At 42.6% G+C, this 26,587-nt stretch overlaps 1 protein-coding gene across 1 annotated transcript in view; it reads right to left on the bottom strand.

The window, feature by feature from the left end:
• Positions 1 to 3,574: 3,574 nt before the first annotated feature.
• Positions 3,575 to 26,587, bottom strand: part of LOC109872342 (kin of IRRE-like protein 1) — a 47,924-nt gene continuing 24,911 nt past the window's right edge. Inside the window, exons 7-15 of the mRNA XM_031806389.1 lie at positions 13,516 to 13,664; positions 9,710 to 9,837; positions 9,004 to 9,130; positions 8,665 to 8,765; positions 7,543 to 7,759; positions 7,157 to 7,264; positions 6,755 to 6,882; positions 5,810 to 5,884; positions 3,575 to 4,294 (exon numbers count right to left, since the gene is read on the bottom strand). Of these exons, the coding sequence (XP_031662249.1) occupies positions 3,656 to 4,294; positions 5,810 to 5,884; positions 6,755 to 6,882; positions 7,157 to 7,264; positions 7,543 to 7,759; positions 8,665 to 8,765; positions 9,004 to 9,130; positions 9,710 to 9,837; positions 13,516 to 13,664 (1,672 nt within the window). The 3' untranslated portion in view covers positions 3,575 to 3,655. The remainder of the gene's footprint in view (positions 4,295 to 5,809; positions 5,885 to 6,754; positions 6,883 to 7,156; positions 7,265 to 7,542; positions 7,760 to 8,664; positions 8,766 to 9,003; positions 9,131 to 9,709; positions 9,838 to 13,515; positions 13,665 to 26,587) is intronic.

The raw sequence follows: 26,587 nt of genomic DNA, 5'->3' as shown, positions 1-26,587 counted from the left end.
ATTTTGTGTTTACTTGGGTTATCTTTGTGTAATATTAAAATTTGTTTGACGATCTGAAACATTTAAGTGCGACAAATGTGCAAAAAAATAAGAAATCAGGAATACTTTTTCACAGCACTGTACACTTAGGTTGGAGTCATTAAAACTTGTTGTTCAACCACTCCACAAATGTCTTGTTAACAAACTATAGTTTTGGGAAGTTGGTGAGGACATCTACTTTGTGCAGGGCACAAGTATTTTTCCAACAATTGTATACAGACAGATTAATTCACTTATAATTCACTGTATCACAAGTCCAGTGGGTCAGAAGTGTACATACACTAAGTTGACTGTGCCTTTAAATAGCTTGGAAAATTCCAGAAAATTATGTCATGGCTTTAGAAGCTTCTGATAGGCTAATTGACATCATTTGTGGATGTATTTCAAAGCCTTCTTTCAAACTAAGTGCCTCTTTGCTTGACATCATGGAAAATCTAAAGAAATCAGCCAAGACCTCAGAAAAAACATTGTAGACCTCCACAAGTCTGGTTCATCCTTGGGAGCAATTTCCAAATGCCTGAAGGTACCACATTCATCTGTACAAACAATAGTACGCAAGTATAAACTCCATGGACCACGCAGCCGTCATACCGCTCAGGTATGTCTCCTAGAGATGAACGTACTTTGGTGCGAAAAATGCAAACCAATCCCAGAACAACAGCAAAGAACCTTGTGAAGATGCTGGAGGAAACAGGTACAACAGTATCTATATACACAGTAAAACGAGTCCTATATCGACATAACCTGAAAGGCTGCTCAGCAAGGAAAAAGACACTGTTCCAAAACCTCCATAAAAAAGCCAGACTACGGTTTGCAACTGCACATGAGGACAAAGATTGTACTTTTTGGAGAAATGTCATCTGATCTGATGAAACAAAAATAGAACATTTTGGCCATAATGACCATCGTTATATTTGGAGGAAAATGGGGGAGGCTTGCAAGCCGAAGAACACCATCCCAACCGTGAAGCACGGGGGTGGCAGCATCATGTTGTGGGGTGGCTTTGCTGCAGGAGGGACTGGTGCACTTCACAAAATAGATGTCATCATGAGGGAGGAAAACGATGTGGATATATTGAAGCTACATCTCAAGACATCAGTCAGGAAGTAAAAGCTTGGTCGCAAATGGGTCTTCCAAATGGACAATGACCCCAAGCATACTTCCAAAGTTGTGGCAAAATGGCTTAAGGACAACACAGTCAATGTATTGGAGTGGCCATCACAAATCCCTGACCTAAATCCCATAGAAAATTTGTGAGCAAAACTGAAAAAGTGTGTGCGAGCAAGGAGGCCTACAAACCTGATTCAGTTACACCATCTCTGTCAGGAGGAATGGGCCAGAATTCACCCAACTTATTGTGGGAAGCTTGTGGAAGGCTACCCAAAACGTTTAACCCAAGTTAAACTTCTGATCCACTGGGAATGTGATGAAATAAATAAAAGCTGAAATAAATCATTCTCTCTACTATTCTTCTGACATTTCACATTCTTAAAATAAAGTGGTGATTCTAGCTGACCTAAGACAGGGAATTTTTACTAGGATTTTTTACTAGTTTAAATATCAGGAATTGTGAAAAACTGAGTTTAAATGTATTTGGCTAAGGTGTATGTAAACTTCTGACTTCAACTGTATATACAGAGATGGGTTGAGAGGGAAGAGAGAGAGAGAGTCAAACTGAGAGGAGGTGTGAAGGTGAAGAGATATATCTAGGATGCTTTCTATCAGCATGTAAATAATCACACTCTGTGAAACACCCTCCTCTCCTCGTTTAAGAAAAGTACTCCCAGCTTCTCTTCCTCTTATCATTTCATGTCTTCCCTTCCTTGATTGTGGCTTTCGCTTGATCAGCTCTCAGAGCTTAAGATTGCACGCAATAGAGTGTTTGAGAGAAACTGTGTAAGATTGTTTGTGTATATGGGATAGATCAAGTGTGTAGAGAGCAGAAATGCATAGACCCCAAAAAATATGGACGAAGCCATCAATGACGTAGTTTCCTATGAGAATGCTCAGTGGCGCATTTGATGAAGAGGAAGTGTCATTTCAGCGTGTCGCAATCTTGCTACATGGAAGAGTTTTTGGAAACATTGCATGGGCAATTTGAGCTACTCTAGGAAGTGATGTTGCAGGCTAGCTCTGTGCTGCCCCCTCTCATGGAGTTTATCAAGTTAAAGGCTGACCGAGGTACTGCAGGCTGACATTAGCAACGAAATGATCCCATAACTTTGTCTGTGTGTGATTTAAATAGTCGGTTCAAGGACATACATCTGGTGAAAAATAATAAATTATTGGTACCAATATTTGTGTATATAACAAAAATGTATATTCACAAATATTGACCACGAAGATCGGCACTTCCCCAGTCACATTAATTAGGGATCCTGTTATCTGGAAACAATGACTGCAGTATTACGTCGGTCTTCAAATCCTCAATGCCAGGGGTCGTTCTCCCCGGGTGAGTGTATCTTTCTGCTTCACTCTGACAAGTACGTTTGTTTTTAGGTGTATACAGTACATTCGGAAAGTATTCAGACCCATTGACTTTTCCACATTTTGTTACGTTACAGCCTTATTCTAACATGGATTACAATGATTTATTTCTCATCAATCTACACATAATACCCCATAATAACATAGCGAAAACAGGTTTCTATACATTTTTGAAAATGTATTACGAATAAAAAACAAAATGACCTCATTTACATAAGTATTCAGACCCTTTGCTATGAGACTCAAAACTGAGCTCAGGTGCATCCTGTTTCCATTGATCATCCTTGAGATGTGTCTGAACTCCACCTGTGGTAAATTCAATTGATTAGACATGATTTTGAAAGTCACACACCTGTCTATATAAGGTCCCACAGTTGACAGTGCATATCCGTACAGACCGAGACATGTTTGTGTCGGGACACAGATCTGGGGAAGGGTACCAAAACATTTCTGCAGCATTGAAGGTCCCCAAGAACACAGTGGCCTCCATCATTATTAAATGGAAGAAGTTTGGAACCACCAAGACTCTTCCTAGAGCTGGCCACCCGGCAAACGGAGCAATCGGGGAGAAGGGCCTTGGTCAGGGAGGTGACCAAGAACCCGGGGTCAAGGGGTCACTCTAATAGAGCTCCAGAGTTCCTCTGTGGAGGTGGGAGGACCTTTAGGAAGAACATCCATCTCTGCAGCACTACACCAATCAGGCCTTTATGGTAGCGTGGCCATACGGAAGCCACTCCTCAGTAAAAAGCACATGACAGCCTGCTTGGAGTTTCCCAAAAGGCACCTAAAGGACTCTCAGACTATGAGAAACAAGATTTTCTGGTCTGATGAAACCAAGATTGAATGCCGTGACGCTTGGATTGAATGCCAAGCGTCACGTTCTGAATACTTATGAAAATGTAATATTTCAGTTTTTTATAAATGTGCAAAAATGCTTAAAAACCAGTTTTTGCATTATGTGGTATTGTGTGTAAAATATTGAGGGAAAAAAAACAATTTAATCAATTTTAGAATAAGGCTGTACCATAACAAAATGTGGAAAAAGTCAAGGGCTCTGAATACTTTCCGAATGCACTGTATGCACGTATCTGTGTGTATGAAAACCACGGTGTACTACACAATACATCAATCACACGTGTGTCTGCATCCTCTGCGTGTGTCTCTGATTGTAGTCCATACCAGGAGGAGAGGAGTAGGAGAAGCGGGTGGAGGTACCATACTTCCCAAGCAGAGTTTCTGGACCAGGACCTAGTCCTTGGACTGGCCCTGGTCCCACCCCTTGTCCAGTCGGGTACATCTCGTAGGCTGGCCCTACTTCCGGGGGCGGGGCAAAGCCCATCCGATAGGTGGGATACTTGGCGGGGTAGCCGTAGTTGTCATAGGTGAGCTGAGTGTTGCTGTCCAATAGGCCGCAGTCACCGGGGAATTCGCTGGTCTGTGAAGTGGGATGGGAGGGATGGGTGACGTTGGGCGGGGCTTGGCTCTGCCCAGCCCTAGTGAAGGTGTTGAACTGGGCGTAGCTAGTATGAGACATCCTGGATGGAGGTCGGGGGTCGTAGCACCCTGCCCGTGACCCCGGATTCCCCGGGACCCCTCCTGCCACCACCACCCCACCGGGGCCCCCTGGTGGTCCACTGGAGTTTGCCCCTGTAGCTCCCCCCGGAGGGTTGGAGTTCCGGAACTCTCCCTGGTACATCATAGAGCGGGACGACGGCCTGGCATCGTCGTGGGTGGTCGCGCGGACATTGTAGTAGCCGTTCGTTGGATCCTAAGAATAGAGATGATGAGGAAATAGTGAGATTTTTACATGGGTTAAAATGTGAGGTTTGAGCATTATTTGAGGTGTGAGCTAGTCATGTTTGATATGTTGTGTGTTGTGAATTGTACTGTCCTAAGGATAGAGGTGAGGCGATAGTGAGCTTTTTTCAAGCTTACATGAGTGTTTACATTTGAGATGTGAGCATATTTGAGGTGAGGTAGTCAATGTGATAATTTGTGCGATGGGTTTATGTGTATTGTGTTGTATACAGTCACCCATCTACACACAATACCCCATAATGACAAAGTGAAAACTTGTTTTTAGAAATGTTTGCAAATGTATTTAAAATGAAATACAGAAATATCTCATTTTCAATACATGTTAGAATCACATTTGGCGGCAATTACAGCTGTGAGTCTTTCTTGGTAAGTCTCTAAGAGCTTTGCAGACCTGGATTGTACAATATTTGCACATTTTCATTTAAAAAAAATCAGGCTCTGGCAAGTTCATTGTGGATCATTGCTAGACATTTTCTAGTCTTGCCATAGATTTTCAATCCGATTTAAGTCAAAACTGTAACTAGTATATTTGGCCATGTGTTTTAGGTTATTGTCCTGCTGAAAGGTGAATTCGTCTCCCAGTGTCTGTTGGAAAGCAGACTGAAGCAGGTTTTCCTTTAGGATTTTGCCTGTGCTTAGCTCTATTCCCTTTCTTTTTATCCTAAAAAACTCCCTAGTCCTTGCTGATGATAAGCATACCCATAACATGATCTAGCCAACACCATGCTTGAAAATATGAAGAGTGCTACTCAGTGATATGTTGTGTTGGATTTGCCCCAAACATAACATTTCGTATTTAGGACATTAAGTTGGAAAACCTCCCTGGTCTGATTGAATCTGTGTTTGAAATTCGCTGCTCAACTAAGGGACATTACAGATAATTGCATGTGTGGGGAGATGAGGTAGTCATTAAAAAATCATGTTAAACACTATTATTGTACACAGAGTGAGACCATGCAACTTATTATGTGACTTGTTAGCATTTTTTTCCTATTTAGGCTTGCCACAACAAAAGGGTTGAATCATACTTATTGACTCAAGATATTTCAGCTTTTCATTTTTTATTAATTTGTAAACCTTTCTAAAAAAAATATTCCACTTTGACATTATGGGGTATCAGTGACAATTTGAAATTCAGGCTGTAACACAACAACATGTAGAAAACCTCAAAGGGAGTGAATACTTTCTGAAGGCACTGAATGTATGAGATTTATTTTTATTTGACCTTTATTTAACTAGGCAAGTCAGTTAAGAACAAATTCTTATTTTCAATGACGGCCTAGGAACAGTGAGTTAACTGCCTGTTCAGGGGCAGAACGACAGATTTGTACCTTGTCAGCTCAGGGGTTTGAACTTGCAACCTTCCGGTTACTAGTCCAACCACTAGGCTACCCTGCCACCCCAGATGTTTGTTGTTTTGAGGTAGGTTGTATGAAGTGAGTAGCAGAGAGAGAGAGTTGCTCACCTTCAGTTCGTACTCCTCGCGGGTATCGAGCTCACTGCGCCGGTCCTGCTTCAGATCCATATCGTCTTTGAATGGCTGAGTGGAGGGAGAGAGGGAGACAGAGGGCAGAAACTAAACCATCAAACAACAAAACACACACAGGGAGAGAGAGAAAGGAGGGAAGGAAGAGGAAAACAGAATATCAGGTTTTTCATATGATGAAAACAATATAAATGTATTTGATAAATGTTTGTTGACTACAGTTAAAAATGTTATAGCCAGGGCTATGCAGCTCATAAGGGGGAACTCAGTCAGTGGTTTGTTCTCAAACAACAATTAAATGCTTCAGCACCTTATAGCTTCTATAACACTTTCTGTCTTAAAGCTGCAATAGGTAACTTTTTGGGCGACCCAACCAAATGCACATAGAAATGTGAGTTATAGATCTGTCATTATCATTGAAAGCAAGAATAAGAAGCCGTAGATCAGTTCAATGTGTGCTATTTCTATACTTCCCGTTCTTAAGTTTAGTTTTTGAGTCTTTTACTTTCGGTTTTGTAGTTTCAACCAGCTGAAATATAATATTTTTGGTTATGGAAAAGATATTTCACAGCGGTTAGATGACACAATGATTCTTTACACTATACTTGCTTGTTTTGTCACAGGGAATAGAGTGCTATTTTGGACACACCCTCAGCCTGTGAGAAGTCTTCAGGTAAAAGATAACATAAACACTCTATCCATGTCCCACTTATCCTTAATTGTATTGTTTTACTATAAAGTCTAAATGCACTTGAAATAAACAGCAAAAGTAAAGAAAGGTTCAGGACTGCACTTTGATTCCCTTCAACATGGTATAGTTGGCACACTTTTTTTTTTTGAGGAGACGCGCTCCTTTGTCAAAACAATTGCCCTTTAAATAAAGTTTGATTTTTATTATAGAGGTGGGTGTTGTGGGGTACTCACGGAGTACATGGTCTTGACCATGCGTGTTGCCTTGGAAATGCTCCCTGACTCCTCCTCCAGACTGTGTGTCTCCTTGTTGACCGTCTCCACCTTGATGTCTGGCTTCCCCAGAGTGACCCCACGTCGACCTGGAACCCAAACAAGACAGAGGCTGCTGTCAAACACAAACGCAAACATGTACGCATGCACACACACACACACAAACATATACAACAAAACACACCTATTCAATGACAGACATATGGCCTGTATCAAATGGCACCCTGAACAAAATTAGTACACTATAAAGGGAATCAGGTGATTTTTAGGACACGTCCTATATGAATGACAGACACACAGACATGCACACACAGAGAGATGTTGCATGCAGAGGGCGTGGTAGCTGATTGGTACAATACTCACTGCCTTTTCGTTGGCGGTAGAGGAAGAAGGCCAGAGCCAGCAGAAAGATCAGGAGCAGGATGGAGGATCCTACTGTTCCACCGGCTATAATCCCCACTGGAACTATCTCTGTACACAGAGACGAGACAGACAGAGACACATGGTTATACCACCATATAATGCTAATATATGCCATTTAGCAGACACTTTTATCCAAAGTGACTTACTTTTTAAGGTGTGGATGTGGAGTGGAATTCCTTACTCTTTATGTATTTGATTTAGATATTGATAGATACATACATGAATGAGAGAGGGAGATTAGTGTTGGAAACAGAGAAGAAAGGGGCAAGTGATGGACCCGGGGATCGCCTCTTCAGGGGATGAATCCAGCCAGCTTTAAGGTGTACCTTTCTCATCCAAGGTGATGATCATAGTCCCCGGTCCGAAGGCGTTCCAGGCGGTGCAGTTGTATGGAGAGTGGAAGTCAGACTGCATGACGTTGTTGATGGTGAGGGTGGAGAGGACAGCCCCTCCCTGGGAGTGAGGTTTACTCTGCTCCACCGTGTACCTCTCCAGCAGAGTCCCCTTCTCCTTCTCCCACACGTTCTCCTTCCACGCCCACACCTGGGAGGAGTCAAACACACATGCACGCACACCAATAACAACTGTGAGTCAATGGAGAATAGAACATCTGTTTATACAGCCATACTGTATATTCAAACACAACATATAAGTACTCATATAACCATACATACACCCCCCCCCCCCACCCACACCACACACACACACACACACACACACACACAATACATTGGGTTCCGTGTCTTTAACACAAACACACCCAAGGACACACGCATGCATGCAGACACACACACACCTGGTCGAGGCAGGTGTACACAGCAATAAAGAATCTAGCAGATTTTTCTACCGTAAATCTGCTGAAGTAGTTAAACTATTAAATATGGAGCATAAATACATCAAACATGTTGTACTAATGTACCTTTTCACACGTACACAGCGCTATATTTCATAGGTCCTCTTTCTCTGCATTAAGTTAAAACTATAATGTCGTATCACACTATATGCTCCAAGCTCCCACTGGCTGTCACAAATGTCTCACTGTTCCCTTTATAGTGCACTACTTTCAGAGCTCTGGTCAAAAGTAGTGCACTATAAAGGGAATATGGTGCCATTTGGGATGTAACCACTAAAAGGCAGGAGTGGAGACTTTTTAAATAAAGCACAGATTTCTGTCATGTCTCTGCTGGTGTAGTGGATAATCAATACTGAAAGGTACAGAATTTTACTCTCCCCTTCACTCTCACATCATCCCCCTCTCACACCCCACCCCGTGTTGTCAGTACAGCTACTATTCATGCATTCACTCGCTCTTTTCACAAAGACTTACAATTAAGAAATTATACAATTTACAAAGCATTTATAAGCATTTATAAATGCATATACATGAAAGTTATTATGAAGTGTTACAGATATTTCATAGGATATCTCACAGAGTTCACTTCACTTACAATCTTATCGGGTGGAGGGGTGCTAGCGATATAGCACTTGACCTCTCCTCTCTCCCCTCTCACTGCGTACTGCACTGGTTCGCTGGAGATGATGGGAGGGCCTGGGTGAGACAGACAGATACAGCTATTTAGACTCCACTCATGACAAAACAAGTGATAATGAGGGGAAATTTGTGGTAGACAAGGGGAACCTGATCCTATATCAGCACTCCAATTCTGAGACACTTTATGAATATGGGCCCAGAAGTAATAACAGCAGAATCGAAAGGGCAGTAATGTTAAAAGTAACACTGTGTGTGTGTGTGTGTATACACTATACACGGCTGTACTCTAACTGACCGTTGACTATAAGATAAACCTCAGTCTCTTTCACTCCGATCCTGGGGACGATAGCCTTACACACATACTGGCCCGCGTCTGCCTGGCTCACGGACTTCAGGACCAGCTCCTCATTGTTACTAAGGACCTGAAAAGGACACACACAGGCACGCACACACGTTCGGGAGGGAGATTAGATGGAACCGAGTTGTAAAGGGAGGGAGGAAGGGAGATATAGGTTAGGAGTTCAACATTAGTTGATTTGGGGGGGGGGGGTTGATTTAGGTTTGGGGAGAGTAAGAAGTGCAGGTGGGACAAGGTTCAATGTAGTGCTGCTTTTATGGGTTTAGGGTATGTAAATTGGGCCGGTGGGCAATATTAACCTTAAATGTGATGATTACCAGGACCTAAATATAAAGAGTACCAGCACCCAAAATGAGTTACATCTGGCACCTCTTTCAGTCCAAGTCAAGCACTGGTAGAATGGATAAAATGGATATAGGTCCCGATATGGGGTTTCAGGGTCCTGGATAGCAGCAGTGCTGGGGTCAATTCCATTTTATTTCAGTCAATTGTGTAAGTAAAGTGAAATTCCAATTCCCAATTGTTTCTCATAGACAAGCATTGCGAAAAATTTGAATTTGAATTATTTACTGAATTGAATTCATTTAAATGGATTTGACCCCAACCCAGGATTTATAGCAGAGGATAGCTTCTCAGTTCTCACCATGTTCGATCCCTTCTTGGTCCAGGTGAGTGTGAGTGGAGGGTTTCCGGCCCACTTGCAATTGAGTTTGGCGTCAAAGTCAATGTCCACTGTAATCGGTGTGAGCGCCCCCTTCAGGATAGGACCATCTGACAGACAGATAGATACAGTAGTTAAACAGGTATATAGAATAGAATTTGTTCTTATCTGACTTGCCTATAAATATAAAATATAGACAGACATATACAGTACCAGTCAAATGTTTGGACACACATACTCATTCAAGGGTTTTTCTCTATTTTTACAATTTTCTACATTGCAGAATAATAGAGAAGACGTCAAAACTATGAAATAACACATATAGAATCATGAAGTAACCAAAGAAATGTGTTAAACAACTCCAAATATATTTGTGATTTGAGATTCTTCAAAGTAGCCACCCTTTGCCTTAATGACTGCTTTGCACACTCTTTGCAATCTCTCAACCAGCTTCATGAGGTACAGTAGTCACCCGGAATGCATTTCAATTAACAGGTGTGCCTTGTTAAGAGTTTATTTGTGACATTTCTTTCCTTCTTAATGTGTTTGAGCCAATCAGTTGTGTTGTGACAAGGTAGGGGGGTATACAGAAGATAGCCCTATTTGCTAAAAGACTAAGTCCATATTATGGCAAGAACAGCTCCAATAAGCAAAAAGAAACGACAGACCATCATAACTTTAAGAGAAGGTCAGTCAATACGGAACATTTCAAGAACTTTGAAAGTTTCTTAAAGGGCAGTCGCAAAAAACATCAAGTGCTTTGATGAAACTGGCTCTCATGAGGACTGCCACAGGAAAGGAAGACTCAGACTTACCTCTGCTGCAGTTCATTAAAGTAGGGATGCACGATATATCGGTGAACATATCGGAATCGGACGACATTAGCTAAAAATGCCAACATCGGTATTGGCCCGATGTCTAGTTTAACGGCGATGTTAAAAATCGATGTCAAAGCGAACGTGCATACCTATATAATATAGGTACAGGATGTAATGACGCCACGTAAAATTTTGTGTGCAACACAGCATTGTCTGTCACAATGTCTGCTGTGTGGATAAAGCAGTCAAGCAGTCATTTGAAAGAGTAAGACATTTTCAGTGAGACAACTTAATAGCGAAATCCATTAAAGCCAAGATAATGGAATTCATTGCCCTTGATAATCAACCGTTCTCTGTCGTGGGTGATGTTAGTGCACTTGGTAGTGTGTCCCAGTGCTCAACAATTTTTCAGACGTTGCCCTACCAGAGATAGACAGTAGTAGCGTCACTGCTATTAGCTTCATGATATACATACTATGGAATGCCGTTTGGGTCTTTGTGTATCAAAAAAGATACAGTAGCACTGTCAAAGCTGTACAAAAAAGTCTGCAAACAAGCAAATACCAGCCAAGAACGATGAGTTTACAATACCGAGTTGGCAATAAAGCATAATTTGTTCGACCGCAACATCCGGGTTAGCGAGCTTTAGCTTGGTACCTAGCCAGCCTGAAATCAATGACCAGTAAAAACTGCAGTCATTTTCATTATTCTTAGCAATGATTTAGGAATCCTTGTAAGTATTAGCTAGGTTGCCACTTGTTGTTCGCCCATTGAAATTTAACTTTAGTTCATGAAAATAAATAGCTAGCCAGCTACTTAACCCTGTTGCCCAAAGCTAACGTTATAAGCAGACAGCTAGCTTCATCTGGCTCGTGAGGCTCGACCGGACTGGGTTATGTGTTGGGAAGCTAGACACAATAAGGATTAGGCACAATAGTGGAATTTGCGGGTTGCCTTCAAAATAAAAGCATGGCATTGACAGTGATTCAAATTAATACAAATAGTAGAATTATGCCATACATTTATATTGAAGGCTAACCGCAAAGTCCACTATTGTGGCTAATCATTATTGTGGCTAGTATCACATAGATGGGTCTGACCACCATTAATCAAATAAGAACTGACTTATAAATTAGGGTTATTCTTGATGATGACACCTAGCTAGATAGTTAGCTAGCTAACTTTAGCTACTGAAACAGATTATGTCGGTATGCTATGTTTTGAGGAAGAACTACATTGTTTATATCCATGAGCTAGCTAGCTTTTTTTATGACCAGCACTGTAGGTGCGTGAGACAAGTGTTATTTGACGTGTATCTTTTTGGACACGCAAAGACCCAAATGGCGTTCAATAGAAATCCTCGTTGAGAATGAAACAACTGAACAAATGAACAACGAAACAACACAGCAAGTAAGTGAAAGAAATAGGTTTTGATTATGTTTTACTGGTAATGGGGACATACGTAAATGCCAACAAAATAACGTTTTGGTCAGTGTGGTGTGTGTGTGTATAACCTTTATTTAATTAGGCAAGAAGATTAAGAACAAATTCTTATCTACAATGACGGCCCGGACGATGCTGGGCCAATTTTGCGCTGCTCTGTGGGACTCCCAATCACAGCCTGATGTGATACAGCCTGGATTCGAACCAGGGACTCTTGCACTGAGATGCAGTGCCTTAGACCGCTGCGTCCATGTGTGTCTGTTAACTATTTAACTGTACTAGAATGCTTAAAAGGCAGCAAAAAATTGTAATATCTGATACCAGTATCGGCCACAAATGTCATATCGGTGCATCACTACATTAAATTTACCAGCTTCAGAAATTGCAGCCCAAATAAATGCTTCACAGAGTTCAAGTAACAGACACATCTCAACATCAACTGGAGACTGTGTGAATCAGGCCGAATTGCTGCAAAGAAACCACTACTAAATTACACCAATAATAAGAAGAGACTTGCTTGGGCCAAGAAACATGAGCAATGGGCATTAGACTGGTGGAAATCTGTCCTTTGGTCTGATGAGTCCAAATTTGAGATTTTTTGTTCTAACCGCCGTGTGAGACGCAGAGTAGATGAACAGATGATCTCCGCATGTAGGTGTTGAAGCTAGAAGCAAAAGCATTTCGCTACACCCATAATAACATCTGCTAATCACGTGTATGTGACCAATAAAATGTATTTTATTTGTGTGGTTCCTACTGAGAAGCATGGAGGAGGTGTAATGGTGTGGGGGTGCTTTGCTAGTGACACTGTCTGCAGCGATACGCTGTCCCATCTGGTTTCTGCTTAGTGGGACTGTCATTTGTTTTTCAACAGGACAATGACCCAGCACACCTCCAGGCTATTTGACCAAGAAGGAGAGTGATGGAGTGCTGCATCAGATGACCTGGCTTCCACAATCACCCGATTTCAACCCAATTGAGATTTGTATATCTATTGAACCTTTATTTAACTACGCAAGTCAGTTAAGAACAAATTCTTATTTACAATGACGGCCTACCCCTGGCCAAACCCGGACAACGCTGGGCTAATTGTGCACCAACCTATGGGACTCCCAATCACAGCCAGATGTTATGCAGCCTAGATTCGAACCAGGTACTGCCACTCGGCAGCATGGTTTGGGACGAGTTGGACCATGGGGGCTGAGATAAAATGTTGCTGTTTTTAAGCTAATTTACTGCAATTCTACAAATGAGGGGGGGGGGGGGGGTCACGTGCCCTGCATGCCCTGGGATAGATGGACGGACAGACAGACAGATACAGTAGAAAAGAAAGCAGATAAACAGACAACAGACTAATGTGCAGTCTCAGTCTTCTATATGTTTATCTGCTGTCTTAAGTGTATGGAGGTTTGGAACTGTAAATGACAAGTCTAGGTGATGTGTTTGTTGGTCTTGATATGCAAATGTATGAGCTGTGGAAATGAATTTCCTCTTCAGAGGACAATAACATCTAATAGTCTGACTCACAGTGTACATCGACCACGATGCTGAGGTTGGTGTGTCCCACAGCGTTGAACACAGAGCAGGAGACCGGCTCGGTGTGAAAGGAGTGGTCTACTGGGGTCACAAACACACTCTCCCTCGCCCCCTCCAGGAGAACACCACCCTTCGCCCACCTGAGAGAGACACAGGTGTCACATAGCAACACTGATCTTCACTACAGTACATGTTCACATAGCACAAACAGATACACTTTCACAGGTTGTATTCACAAGACACCAAATGGAAGAAAACAGACTGAAACGGGGAGGGACTACCTGAACTTGTCCAATATTAAATGCTTGTTTTTGGTTCTCTGTTGCAAAATGTTTTACTACGTTTTGCCGATAGGGGAGAGTGGGGTAAATTAAGCCAAATGGTTAGTTGAGCCACCTATTGTTTCTAGGAAACCATACACAGCCTTTATAATTTAACCAAATATTTAGGAAGAGGTCATCATTTCATGGAGGTCCAAAAAACAGATTTCACAAAGTCAAATTAATGTGTTATAGGTTTCATGAGGCTACCATCTAAACCAACGTAGATAGTTTTAATATTGTTATGTACATCAGTTGGGGTCTCCATAAGCTAAAGTATGAGGTCCTAAACCTAGCATTAAAGTGTATCCTTGTAGCTGTGTTGGCTAATATAGTCAAAATGTTTGCATTTGGGTTAGTTGAGCCAATGTTCATGGAGTAAGTTGAGCCAATGGGAACCACAGCCCATACAAATGAGGATGGCATTTTGTCAGTTTTATGCATAATATGCGTAACATGTATAGTATTTTTGCAATGATTAATTCATATGAACTCAAGATAGTGCATTTGTATTGTAACAGAGCAGAAATCATTGTGCCCCGTGTATGCCAAACATAAAACCAGCAGGGGTCTAGCCCCCCTTGACGTTCTTGAGAGAGCAGCCAAGGAAGTGAGAGAAGGGAAGAAGTCCATTTGAGCAGCAACAATGGATGAAATACATTGACTGAATGACACTGAAGAAAAAGAAAACAAACATGAACCCGTGTGAAAGATGACACCGAGTCTGAGCTTGCTAAACTTATCAAGAATCTTGTTTTATGGACTTAGTGGCCTCAACTAAAGAGAATTTGCCAATAAATTGGCACATTGAAGCAACCTCCCTGTCCCAAACAACTGGTCGCAAAATGGAAGAGTAAGTGATATTGAACAAAGAGATCTATATCTGAATGTAGGCATATATATTATTTACAATATACATTACAATAGGGTAGGAGTCAAAACAAAAAGATAACAAAAGATAACTATTGTAAAATTGATTGTGTCTGTAAAATGTATGTAGTATGTATAATCTGGCAGTAGAAGCCTAAGTGTTGTTTTTCATTAGTTTACTACAATTAGGGGAGGGGTGTTAGGGTTAGTGGAAAATAATAAGGCAAAACATATTTTAAAAACATGTCTATATATACAGTAGCAGTCAAGTTTGGACACGCCTACTCATTCAATGTTTTTTCTTTATTTTTGACTATTTTCTACAATGTAGAATATTAGTGAAGACATGAAAACTATGAAATAATACATATGGAATCATGTAAACAAATCAAAATACATTTTATATTTTAGCGTCTTCAAAGTAGCCACCATTTTCCTTGATGGACAGCTTGGGGGATTGGAAATGATGCAGACAATTACATAGATGGAAGCTACAACCTATCTGTAATATTAAAGCTGATCTACAACCCCATTCCATGTCACAGGACAACATCACCCACTTACCCCGGCTCAACTTAGCCTGTCCCTTTGCTCAACTTACCCCATACCGAATGGCGGAACTGGAGTTCTATACATGGGGTGGCCAAGGCTTCAGGGGGTCCATAGACCATGACAGAAAAGTTGTGTGTAACCCTAACGTGGCATCTAAGGAGCATGAATGAATCCTATGATTGCTGATTAGAGGTAGAAGTGATAATTCACTTAACCAGGAGTTCTTCAATGTGGCAGATAGTGTGGTCCAAAAGGGTTACTTCACTAGAATTCAATGTGACAGTGTGGTCCAAAAGGGTTACTTCACTAGAATTCAATGTGACATTGTGGTCCAAAAGGGTTACTTCAGTAGAATTCAATGTGACAGATAGTGTGGTCCAAAAGGGTTACTTCACTAGAATTCAATGTGACAGTGTGGTCCAAAAGGGTTACTTCACTAGAATTCAATGTGACAGTGTGGTCCAAAAGGGTTACTTCACTAGAATTCTTTAACATACTATGAGAGGTCAATGTCTCTACCTCGAACTGCAGCTCAATATCGCACGCACGCATACACACACACGCACGCACGCACGCGCGCACGCACGCACGCACACACACACACACACACACACACACACACACACACACACACACACACACACACACACACACACACACACACACACACACACACACACACACACACACACACACACACACACACACACACACACACACACACACACACACACACACAGAAGAGACTTGGGTCACTTTGTTTTCATGAATATAATCTGAACAGATCCATCCAAAATATTTTCAGAAAACAAAGCTCAAGCACCAAGGAGATAAGATAGCATTTGTGTGTTACATAAATTGCATAGTTTATTTACAACAAAAAAAACACACTGCAATTTGACATACCAGGTATCAAGCAGAAATGGAATTGAAAAATAAAAATGATTTTGGCGCCCATCCAAATTACAAACGTATTATATTTATGCTCATATATATTATGTTAACTAATAGCAAAGAACGTTTTGGAATTGGCCTAATCAAGACCAAATTAAATCTGTGTGACGTGATACCCTTTGGATGTATCATTTTAGAATGTCAGTGTAGCTAGCTAGTAGCTAGTACACAGTGCAGGTTTTCATCATGACCAGAGGGACCACCTAAGTGACAAATGATCCTAGGTAGATTTAAAACAGCATAATTCTGTGGTTCTGGTGAGAACTGGCTAAATGTTTCACAAACTCATCCATGTTGAGGGAGCGGGCCCTACTTGACTTAACACTGAATTCAGAGGTGACTTAACCTGTCATCAACCATTGTTGTCCTAAAGTGGGTTTTAATCCATTTTAAAGCTGAGAAGCTTCTCTCACAAGAAGCACTGCTGACTGGTGTAACAACAGAAATCTTACAAAGTGGAAATAGCTCATGGAAGACCTCTTTATAATGTTCTAGAAACACAACAAAGTCAAGGACAGTCCACTTTTCTCCTATCAAGAAGCCGCTTGGTTTGATGAACCTCATGTTTGGGGTCCTCTAAATCTGACTCAAAGGTTTGAGCAAAGGCAAACAGAGGCACCTCATTCAAGAATGGTGTCCTCTTTGGGTTGAGAGACTGGACCGCTTGCATTGTCTTGCAATTCTTCTTTGGAAACGCCTCTGCAGCTAAGCTATGAGACTGTCAAGCACCTGATAAAAGATAGCTCTATGGAAGCTCCCATCACTTTAGTCACACTTTTCTGTGATTACAGTGCTCATCATCAATAAGTTGTGAAATCTTAAGCTTGTTTTAGGCTCTTTTACACACTCTTTGTACATTTATTTTGCAGTGCTCTGCATTATCTTCAACCTCTTTCCATAGCAACCCTCACTTCTGTAGTCCTGTAATGTGTCTGTAAGGGCACCTACTAGATCCACAGCACCTACTAGATCCACAGCACCTACTAGATCTACATCCCTTGCTAGGTCAAGAGAGCTTGATTGGAGCATGTCAGAAAGACATTTGGCATCACCAAGCACTTTACAAAAGGTAACTTAAAGTCTTATGAAATATAAATCTATCTGCGAAAGAAGGCCCCTTGCATCCACTGATCTATCACCACTATTTTCAAGTGTGATATCCTGTAGCACTCTCAGAACTGCTGGAAGCCTGTCCCTCAGATTACGGCATGCCATGTATCTGCATGCCCACCTTACATCCATAAGTCTCTGTAGTTCCCTGGGCTGCTGCTGTGGATACAGCTCTTTCTGAACTGCAAGCCACTTGAAATGAACGTTCGAGACAGATACAAACTAATAAAGCTTCTGCAGAAGAGATAAAAAGTGAACTGCCTGTTTGTTAATGGAGCCAAAGGTCTAACGTTAACTTACACAGCGACTCAACTTTCGTAAAAGTTGTTCAGGAAACCTAAACCTTAAAAAGTACTTGATGATGCTTTCGCCAATCGTGAAAAGAGCTTGTGGAGCTGTGAAAATATTCTCTCTTCTTCTTCTGTATGTTCTTCTTATTCTTCTATATCTCACAACTAATGTTAATATTCTCTCTTCCTCATCCTCGATTTGAAAAATGCGCAACAGAACGTCATAAATCTTCTTTCAACAAGAGATGAAATGAGATGTCAATCAGCATCATACTGCCAGTAGCGAATAACATTTTGGGGTGGCCAATCAGATGTCAGAGGTGTCAAGTGCCAACCCGGACTCCACTCTGGCTCCACCCCTGCCCATACACAAGGGTAAGTTGTACCAAGACACCACTTTTTTTGGACATCTACAGTATGTTTTCAAAAGGGAGCAGGCTAGATGGCGGACTGAACAGCTGTCACGTTATTTCCTGTCTTTGTGTTTTCTGCACCAGTTAGGACTGTTTCGGTTTTCACGTTTATCGTTTTGTATCCTGTTCATGTTTGAGGTACCTTATTATATTAACATGAACTCTAACCACGCTGCGTTTTGGTCCGTCTCTCCTTCCCAGGAAGAAAGCCATTACCCACCACAACAGGACCAAGTGGCGTGGTCAAAAGCAGCAACAGCAAGAGAGGCAGAACTATTTGGAAAAATGGACTTGGGAGGAGATCCTAGAGACGGGAAAGGACCCTGGGCACAGCCAGGAGAATATCGCCGCCCCAAAGAAGAGCTGGAGGCGGCAAAGGCAGAGAGGCGCTGTTATGAGGAGGCAGCACGGCGGCGCGGATGGAAGCCCGAGAGTCAGCCCCAAACTTTCTTGGGGGGAAGGCACACAGGAAGTGTGGCGAAGCCAGGTAGGAGACCTGCGCCAACTTCTTGTGCTTACCGGAGGGCGAGAGAGACCGGGCAGGCACCGTGTTATGCTGTGGAGCGCACGGTGTCCCCAGTGCAGGTGCATAGCCCGGTGCGGTACATACCAGCTCCTCGGATCGGCCGGGCTATATTGGGCATCGAGCCAGGTGCCATGATGCCGGCTCTACGCATCTGGTCTCCAGTGCGTCTCCTTGGGCCGGCGTGCATGGCACCAGCCTTGCGCATGGTGTCCCCGGTTCGCCTGCACAGCCCAGTGCGGGCTATTCCACCTCGCCGCACTGGCAGGGCGACCAGGAGCATTCAACCAGGTAAGGTTGGGCAGGCTCGGTGCTCAAGAGCTCCAGTGCGCCTGCACGGTCCGGTCTATCCAGTACCACCTCCGGGCATCAGCCCTCCGGTGGCAGCTCCCCGCACTCGCCCTGAGGTGCGTGTCCTCGGCCCAGTACCACCAGTGCCGGCACCATGCACCAGGCCTACAGTGCGCCTCGCCTGTCCAGCGCTGCCAGAGCCTTCCTCCTCTCCAGCGCAGCTGGAGTCTCCCGTCTGTCCGGCGCTGCCTGAGCCGCCCGTCTGCCCGGTGCCGCCTGAGCTGCCCGTCTGCCCAGCGCCGCCTGAGCTGCCCGTCTGCCCAGAGCTGCTAGAGTCCCCCGTCTGTCCAGAGCTGCTAGAGTCTCCCGTCTGTCCAGAGCTGCTAGAGTCTCCCGTCTGTCCAGAGCTGCTAGAGTCTCTCGCCTGTCCAGACCGCTAGAGTCTTCCGTCTGTCATGAGCCACCAGTCTGCAGGGAGCCGCCAGAGCCGCCAGTCTGCAGGGAGCCGCCAGAGCCGCCAGTCTGCAGGGAGCCGCCAGAGCCGCCAGTCTGCAGGGAGCCGCCAGAGCCGCCAGTCTGCAGGGAGCCGCCAGAGCCACCAGTCTGCAGGGAGCCGCCAGAGCCGCCAGTCTGCAGTCTGCAAGGAGCCGCCAGAGCCGCCAGTCAGCCAGGATCTTCCAGAACCGCCAGTCAGCCAGGATGTTCCAAAGCCGCCAGTCAGCCAGGATCTTCCAGAGCCGCCAGTCAGCCAGGATCTTCCAGAGCCGCCAGTCAGCCAGGATCTTCCAGAGCCGCCAGTCATCCAGGATCTTCCAGAGCCGCCAGTCAGCCAGGATCTTCCAGAGCCACCAGTCAGCCAGGATCTTCCAGAGCCGCCAGTCAGCCAGGATCTTCCAGAGCCGCCAGTCAGCCAGGATCCGCCAGAGCTGCCATTCAGCCAGGATCCGCCAGAGCTGCCATTCAGCCAGTAACCGCCAGAGCCGCCATTCAGCTAGGATCTGCCAGAGCCGCCAGTCAGCCAGGATCTGCCAGAGCCGCCATTCAGCCAGGATCTGCCAGAGCTGCCATTCAGCCAGGATCTGCCAGAGACGCCATTCAGCCAGGATCTGCCAGCACCGCCATTCAGCCAGGATCTGCCAGAGCCGCCATTTAGCCAGAAGCTGCCAGAGCCAGCCTGAGCTACCTCTCAGTCCTGAGCTACCTCTCAGTCCTGAGCTACCTCAGTCCCGAGCTGTCCCTCAGTCCAGAGCTGCCCCTCAGTCCAGTGGGGCCCTTTATTAGGGTTACTAGGCCAAGGTCGGCGGCGAGGGTCACCACTCAAAGGACGCTAAGGAGGTGGACAAAGACTAGGACAAAGACTATGATGGAGTGGGGTCCACGTCCAGCGCCAGAGCCGCCACCGCGAACAGATGCCCACCCAGACCCTCCCCTATAGGTTTAGGTTGTGCGGTCACGTACTGTCACGTACTGACCATAGTTCTTGTGTGTTTTCCTTGTTTTAGTGTTGGTCAGGACGTGAGCTGGGTGGGCATTGTCTCTGATTGGGAACCATATTTAGGTAGCCTGTTTTGTGTTGGGTTTTGTGGGTGGTTGTTTCCTGTCTTTGTGTTTTCTGCACCAGTTAGGACCGTTTCGGTTTTCACGTTTATTGTTTTGTAGTTAGTTCATGTTAAGTGTCTCTTATTTAAGAACCATGAACTATAACCACGCTGCGTTTTGGTCCGCCTCTTCTTCCCAGGAAGAAAGCCGTTACAACAGCAGTGTAGATCACCTCAAGATAAAAACATAATATTCAATAGTGGTAAGTTAGAGTAAATATTAGCACTTCACAAACTGGTTGGTTATAACCTTCAATCTGGATAACAATACAAAACAAATCATGAGACTAGAGAAATATATCAACACATATTACGAAAACAAGTAACATCCAAACATGACGGAGAGTAAAACAGGGGAACTAATGCCGAAACAAAAACATGACTTTTCTACAGACAATTTAACATTTTCACCACCGAGAATGGTAAAGGTCGAAACCGATCTGTTAAAATCAATAAATGACAAACTGGGCATACTTTAATTAGTCAGTAAGGATATAAAGGAGTTGAAGGCGAGCCTCAAGATGAGTGACGAAAAAGCTGCGAGAAAGCTGGAGAAAGATTCACACAAGCTAAAAGGGACCGTCAATAAGATTGAAACTTGAAAAGGAGAACACCGTTCTGAGAGAAGCCTTACTTGACATACAGACTAGATCCATGAGAGAAAATCTGGTACTTACTGGTATCCAAGCGAAAGAAGTTCCTGAATGTGTAGTTCCTCCTTACAGCGCTTCAGATCCCACGCGAAGCTGTCGACGAAATCCAACTCGAACGTGTACACCGTTTCAGACAGAGAGACAACTTTTTTTTAAATAAATCCTAGGTAAAAGACTTGCTGGCACGAAAATAGGCATGAAGGATCAGTTCCCGAAGGAAAAAAGTGTAGCTCTCATTGTCGATTAACCGTTTTATTGATAACCAAATGCTCAGAGACACAAAGACTACTCCATGGCTATTCTAAATATTACAACGTTCCCATAGATTTGAATAATGGAACACACACTACTAGAAATGTTAGAGATTGTAAAAAAAAATATATATATATAGAAAAGCAATCAAATATAACAATTGTTAAAGAAATACACTATAACTACATTAATATACCATTTTAGATAGGGAATGTTAGAAAATAATTAGTTTTAGAGTTTCCATTTACAGTATTTCATAAATTGATAAGACAGTATTAGAAGAAAGGGTAATTAGTGAAATAATACATCATCAAATATAAATAACGAACACAAAAATAATTAACATGGTAGAGATAAAACACAGAGGTACATAGAAGGCACAGTACGTGGGTATGTGTTGTGATCGAAGGTGGGGTGTGTGTTTTTGTGTTTGGAAAAGTGTGGAGTTAAGTGACTGAAAAACTATGCAGGTTGCAAATCCCAGAGCCCTTGTGTGTTTGTGAGCAGGGGTTATAAGAGAGAGCATTTAATTGTGTGCAGATATGGGATATACATTGAAAATAAATTATTAATATGTATTTATTTACTGACCTATCATAATGGAATGTTCCCCAACCCTATACCCTAGACACCCACCTGAGAGACCCATACATGAAGGAGAAGTCCTTATCTGTTTTATGGGCCTACTGTAAGTAGCCGATACGCAGCCAATTCAGAAAGATTAATGTGGTGAAAGACCTGCTAAAGCAACACCGCCCCCTCAAGATTCTGAGCCTGTCTGGCAGGGTTGGTCCTACAAAGCAACACCACCCCCTCGAGATTCTGAGCCTACCTGGCAGGGTTGGTCCTACAAAGCAACACCGCCCCCTCAAGATTCTGAGCCTGTCTGGCAGGGTTGGTCCTACAAAGCAACACCACCCCCTCGAGATTCTGAGCCTACCTGGCAGGGTTGGTCCTACAAAGCAACACCGCCCCCTCAAGATTCTGAGCCTGTCTGGCAGGGTTGGTCCTACAAAGCAACACTGCCCCCTCAAGATTCTGAGCCTGTCTGGCAGGGTTGGTCCTATAAAGCAACACCGCCCCCTCAAGATTCTGAGCCTACCTAGCAGGGTTGGTCCTACAAAGCAACACCGCCTCCTCAAGATTCTGAGCCTCTCTGGCAGGGTTGGTCCTGCAAAGCAACATGAGTGTATGAGTATTTGTGTGTGTGTGTGTGTGTGTGTGTGTGTGTGTGTGTGTGTGTGTGTGTGTGTGTGTGTGTGTGTGTGTGTGTGTGTGTGTGTGTGTGTGTGTGTGTGTGTGTGTGTGTGTGTGTGTGTGTGTGTATCCCACAACTGTGGCGAGGGAGTGAAAGATGTTAGTGACAATATAGGATGAATCACAATAATTGTTTCCTAAATCAATAATTGCTTGCCAAAATTAAATTTTTGTAATGGCAATATTGGTAATAACAATCCTTTGAATAAACTGCCTACATTACTACAAATATTAATGGCTAATTATGGAAATGTAGATAAACAGGATTTTTTAAGTATATATTTTTGAATATTTATATTAAAATACAAATCAAGGTGAGGTTGTTGGAAATGCTTTTGGCGGTTGATCTGCTTCTGTTCTGTGGGTGGCCCTGTGTGCTCTTTTTGAAGGTCTCCTGGTCTCTCGGGAGCCATGGGATCCGGGGGGTTGGGGTTGATCTGCCGGTCATCGGGATGACAACCCAACTCGGGATGAGGAGGGGTTTTAGAGGGTAGAATATTGGGGACCAATTTGAGGTAGCAATGCAAATATCATGGTACAGCCATATAGACACTCAATCATCATGTTACTTTATAATGGTACGTTTACAAACATATATTATGATAAATAGAAATTAAACTTGTCGCATGATTGTAATTGGTGAAATAAGTATATCTAGTTATAATTGTAATGGCTTAGCAGATAATAAGAAAATACTATCAGTATTTACCTGGCTAAAAGAGAAGGAATATAAAATCTATTGTTTACAGGAAACTCATTCAACAAGTTTTGTGGAAAAAGGACTGGGGGGTGAAACATATTTCTCCCATGGGCAAAGAAATTCAAAAGGTGTGATGATATCAATTAACAGTAAATTTGATCCAAATGTGCAAATTGTCCAAGCAGATCCTCAAGCTAGATGGATGATTTTAAATTATGTTATTGGATCATAAACCATCATTATACCACCCACCACTGCGACTTGTATTCTCTAGTCGGCTGGCCCTCGCTACATATTCGTCGCCAGACCCACTGGCTCCAGGTCATCTACAAGTCCATGCTAGGTAAAGCTCCGCCTTATCTCAGTTCACTGGTCACGATGGCAACACCCATCCGTAGCACGCGCTCCAGCAGGTGTATCTCACTGATCATCCCTAAAGCCAACACCTCATTTGGCCGCCTTTCGTTCCAGTACTCTGCTGCCTGTGACTGGAACGAATTGCAAAAATCGCTGAAGTTGGAGACTTTTATCTCCCTCACCAACTTCAAACATCAGCTATCTGGGCAGCTAACCGATCGCTGCAGCTGTACATAGTCTATTGGTAAATAGCCCACCCATTTTCACCTACCTCATCCCCATACTGTTTTTATTTATTTACTTTTCTGCTCTTTTGCACACCAATATCTCTACCTGTACATGACCATCTGATCATTTATCACTCCAGTGTTAATCTGCAAAATTGTAATTATTCGCCTACCTCCTCATGCCTTTTGCACACATTGTATATAGACTCCACCTTTTTTTTCTACTGTGTTATTGACTTGTTAATTGTTTACTCCATGTGTAACTCTGTGTTGTCTGTTCACACTGCTATGCTTTATCTTGGCCAGGTCGCAGTTGCAAATGAGAACTTGTTCTCAACTAGCCTGCCTGGTTAAATAAAGGTGAAATAAACATTTTTTTAAAATAAACAGATATGACTTATTAACCTATACGGTCCAAATAATGATGATCCACGCTCCTTTGAAAATATATATAATAATTTAGCAACCCTACAAGCAACACAAAACTGTATTATTATGGTGGGAGATTATAATACCATTTAAATACCTCTCTAGACCGTAAAGGAAAACACACTACAAACGAATCACCCTCATGCACTTAAGGAAATTATGAATGTCATGGATATATTAGTGGATATATGGAGGCTTAAATACCCTGACCTAGTGAGATATACATGGTGAAGGTTTAATTAATCTAGTCGTCTTGATTACTTACTTATGTCTTTCTCTCGGTCGAACCATCACATAATTAGCATATATATTACTCTTACATAAATTCCACGTGGGTGAGGACATTGGAAATTTAATCAAAGCCTACTGGATCATAACTTGTTTTTAACTAGGACAGAAGAATTTATAACTGACTTTTTCCCGACATAACACACCAAGCGTTCAAAAGTTTGGGGTCACTTAGAAATGTCCTTGTTTTTGAATTAAAAGCAAAAAGAATTGTCAATTAAAATAACATCAAATTTATCAGAAATACAGTGTAGGCATTGTTCATGTTGCAAATGACTATTGTAGCTGGTAACTGCAGATTTTTTAATGGAATATCTACATAGGTGTACAGATGCCCATTAACTGCAACCATACCTTCTGTGTTCCAATGGCACATTGTGTTAGCTAATTTATCATTTTAAAAAGACTACTTGATCATTAGAAAATCCTTTTGCAATTATGTTAGCAAAGCTGAAAACTGTTGTCCTGATTAAAGAAGCAATAAAACTGGCCTTCTTAAGACTAGTTGAGTAAAATAAAACCTAATATAACTCAAACGAAAAGCATTTGCAATTTTGCGCAGTCCAGGCAGTGCTGAGAGGGATAGTTTGGCATGCTATTTGTCTGGTTCTGGTTGGTAAAAAAAAACACGCCCTGTTAAGAACTCTTTTTATTTATTTAAATATTTTTTATATATATTGACTTTCAATGTAAAGCATGTTTTTGCATCAGCATTTGTGGGTTCGATTACAGGCTCAAAAAGGCCAGAAACAAATAACTTTCTTCTGAAACTCGTCAGTCTATTCTTGTTCTGAGAAGTGATGGCTATTCCATGCGAGAAATTGCCAAGAAACTGAAGATCTCATACAATGCTGAGTACTACTCCCTTCACAGAACAGCGCAAACTGGCCCTAACCAGAATAGAAAGAGGAGTGGGAGGCCCTGGTGCACAACTGAGCAAGAGGACATGTACATTAGAGTGTCCAGTTTGAGGAAACAGACGCCTCACAAGTCCTCAACTGGCAGCTTCATTAAATAGTACCCGCAAAACACCAGTCTCAATGTCAACAGTGAAGAGGCGACTCCGGCCTACTAGGCAGATTTGCAAAGAAAAAGCCCTATCTCAGACTGACCAATAAAAAGACACGTTTAAGATGGGCAAAAGAACACAGACACTGGACAGAGGAACTCAACTCTACAATTAGTTTGGTCTCAAATAATCACGGTCTGTGAAGAGAGTTTAACTAAAATAAGTGGAGAGTCAGGCGGAGAGCGACCTGTTTAAATTATATGAGCAACAAATATTCAATTTTATTTGGAATGGCAAGCCAGACAAAATTAAAAGGGCTGATTGTCTCCCCCAATGTTTAAGAATGGCCTTTTCCATTTATTCAGATTACAACCGCTCACTTTCAGTTATTTGAAAACAAAATCATCTCCAAAATATGGTAAATGACTGTAATTAATACATTCATTCAATACATTTGAATACAAAAGTAGCCATCCATCTACCTGTTGATGGAATTTATAGGTTTAAATTAATGATTAGAATACTCCACCCTGAAACCATATACAGTGGGGCAAAAAAGTATTTAGTCAGCCACCAATTGTGCAAGTTCTCCCACTTAAAAAGATGAGAGAGGCCTGTAATTTTCATCATAGATACACTTCAACTATGACAGACAAAATGAAAAAAAAATCCAGAAAATCACATTGTAGGATTTTGAATGAATTTATTTGTCAATTATGGTGGAAAATAAGTGTTTGGTCAATAACAAAAGTTTATCTCAATACTTTGAGATAAACTTACTGTCTGAGCAAAATTCGGTGCCGACCTTGGCTGGAGGCCACTGAGAGTACTTCCCAGGGTCTCCCTATCTTGAGGGAGGACGGGGAGTGATTCTCACGGACTACCCTAATCTTTGTGGGCTGGGTAGCAGGACAGTGTGTGCATAGGATACCTAATGTTTGTGTGTGAAAGTATGTGCGTAAGAAGCCAG

The sequence above is a fragment of the Oncorhynchus kisutch genome, linkage group LG27 (assembly GCF_002021735.2).
Source record: "Oncorhynchus kisutch isolate 150728-3 linkage group LG27, Okis_V2, whole genome shotgun sequence".
Taxonomy (NCBI): domain Eukaryota; kingdom Metazoa; phylum Chordata; class Actinopteri; order Salmoniformes; family Salmonidae; genus Oncorhynchus; species Oncorhynchus kisutch.
Note: the sequence above shows the minus strand (reverse complement) of the source record. Positions and strands in the feature narration are given on the sequence as shown.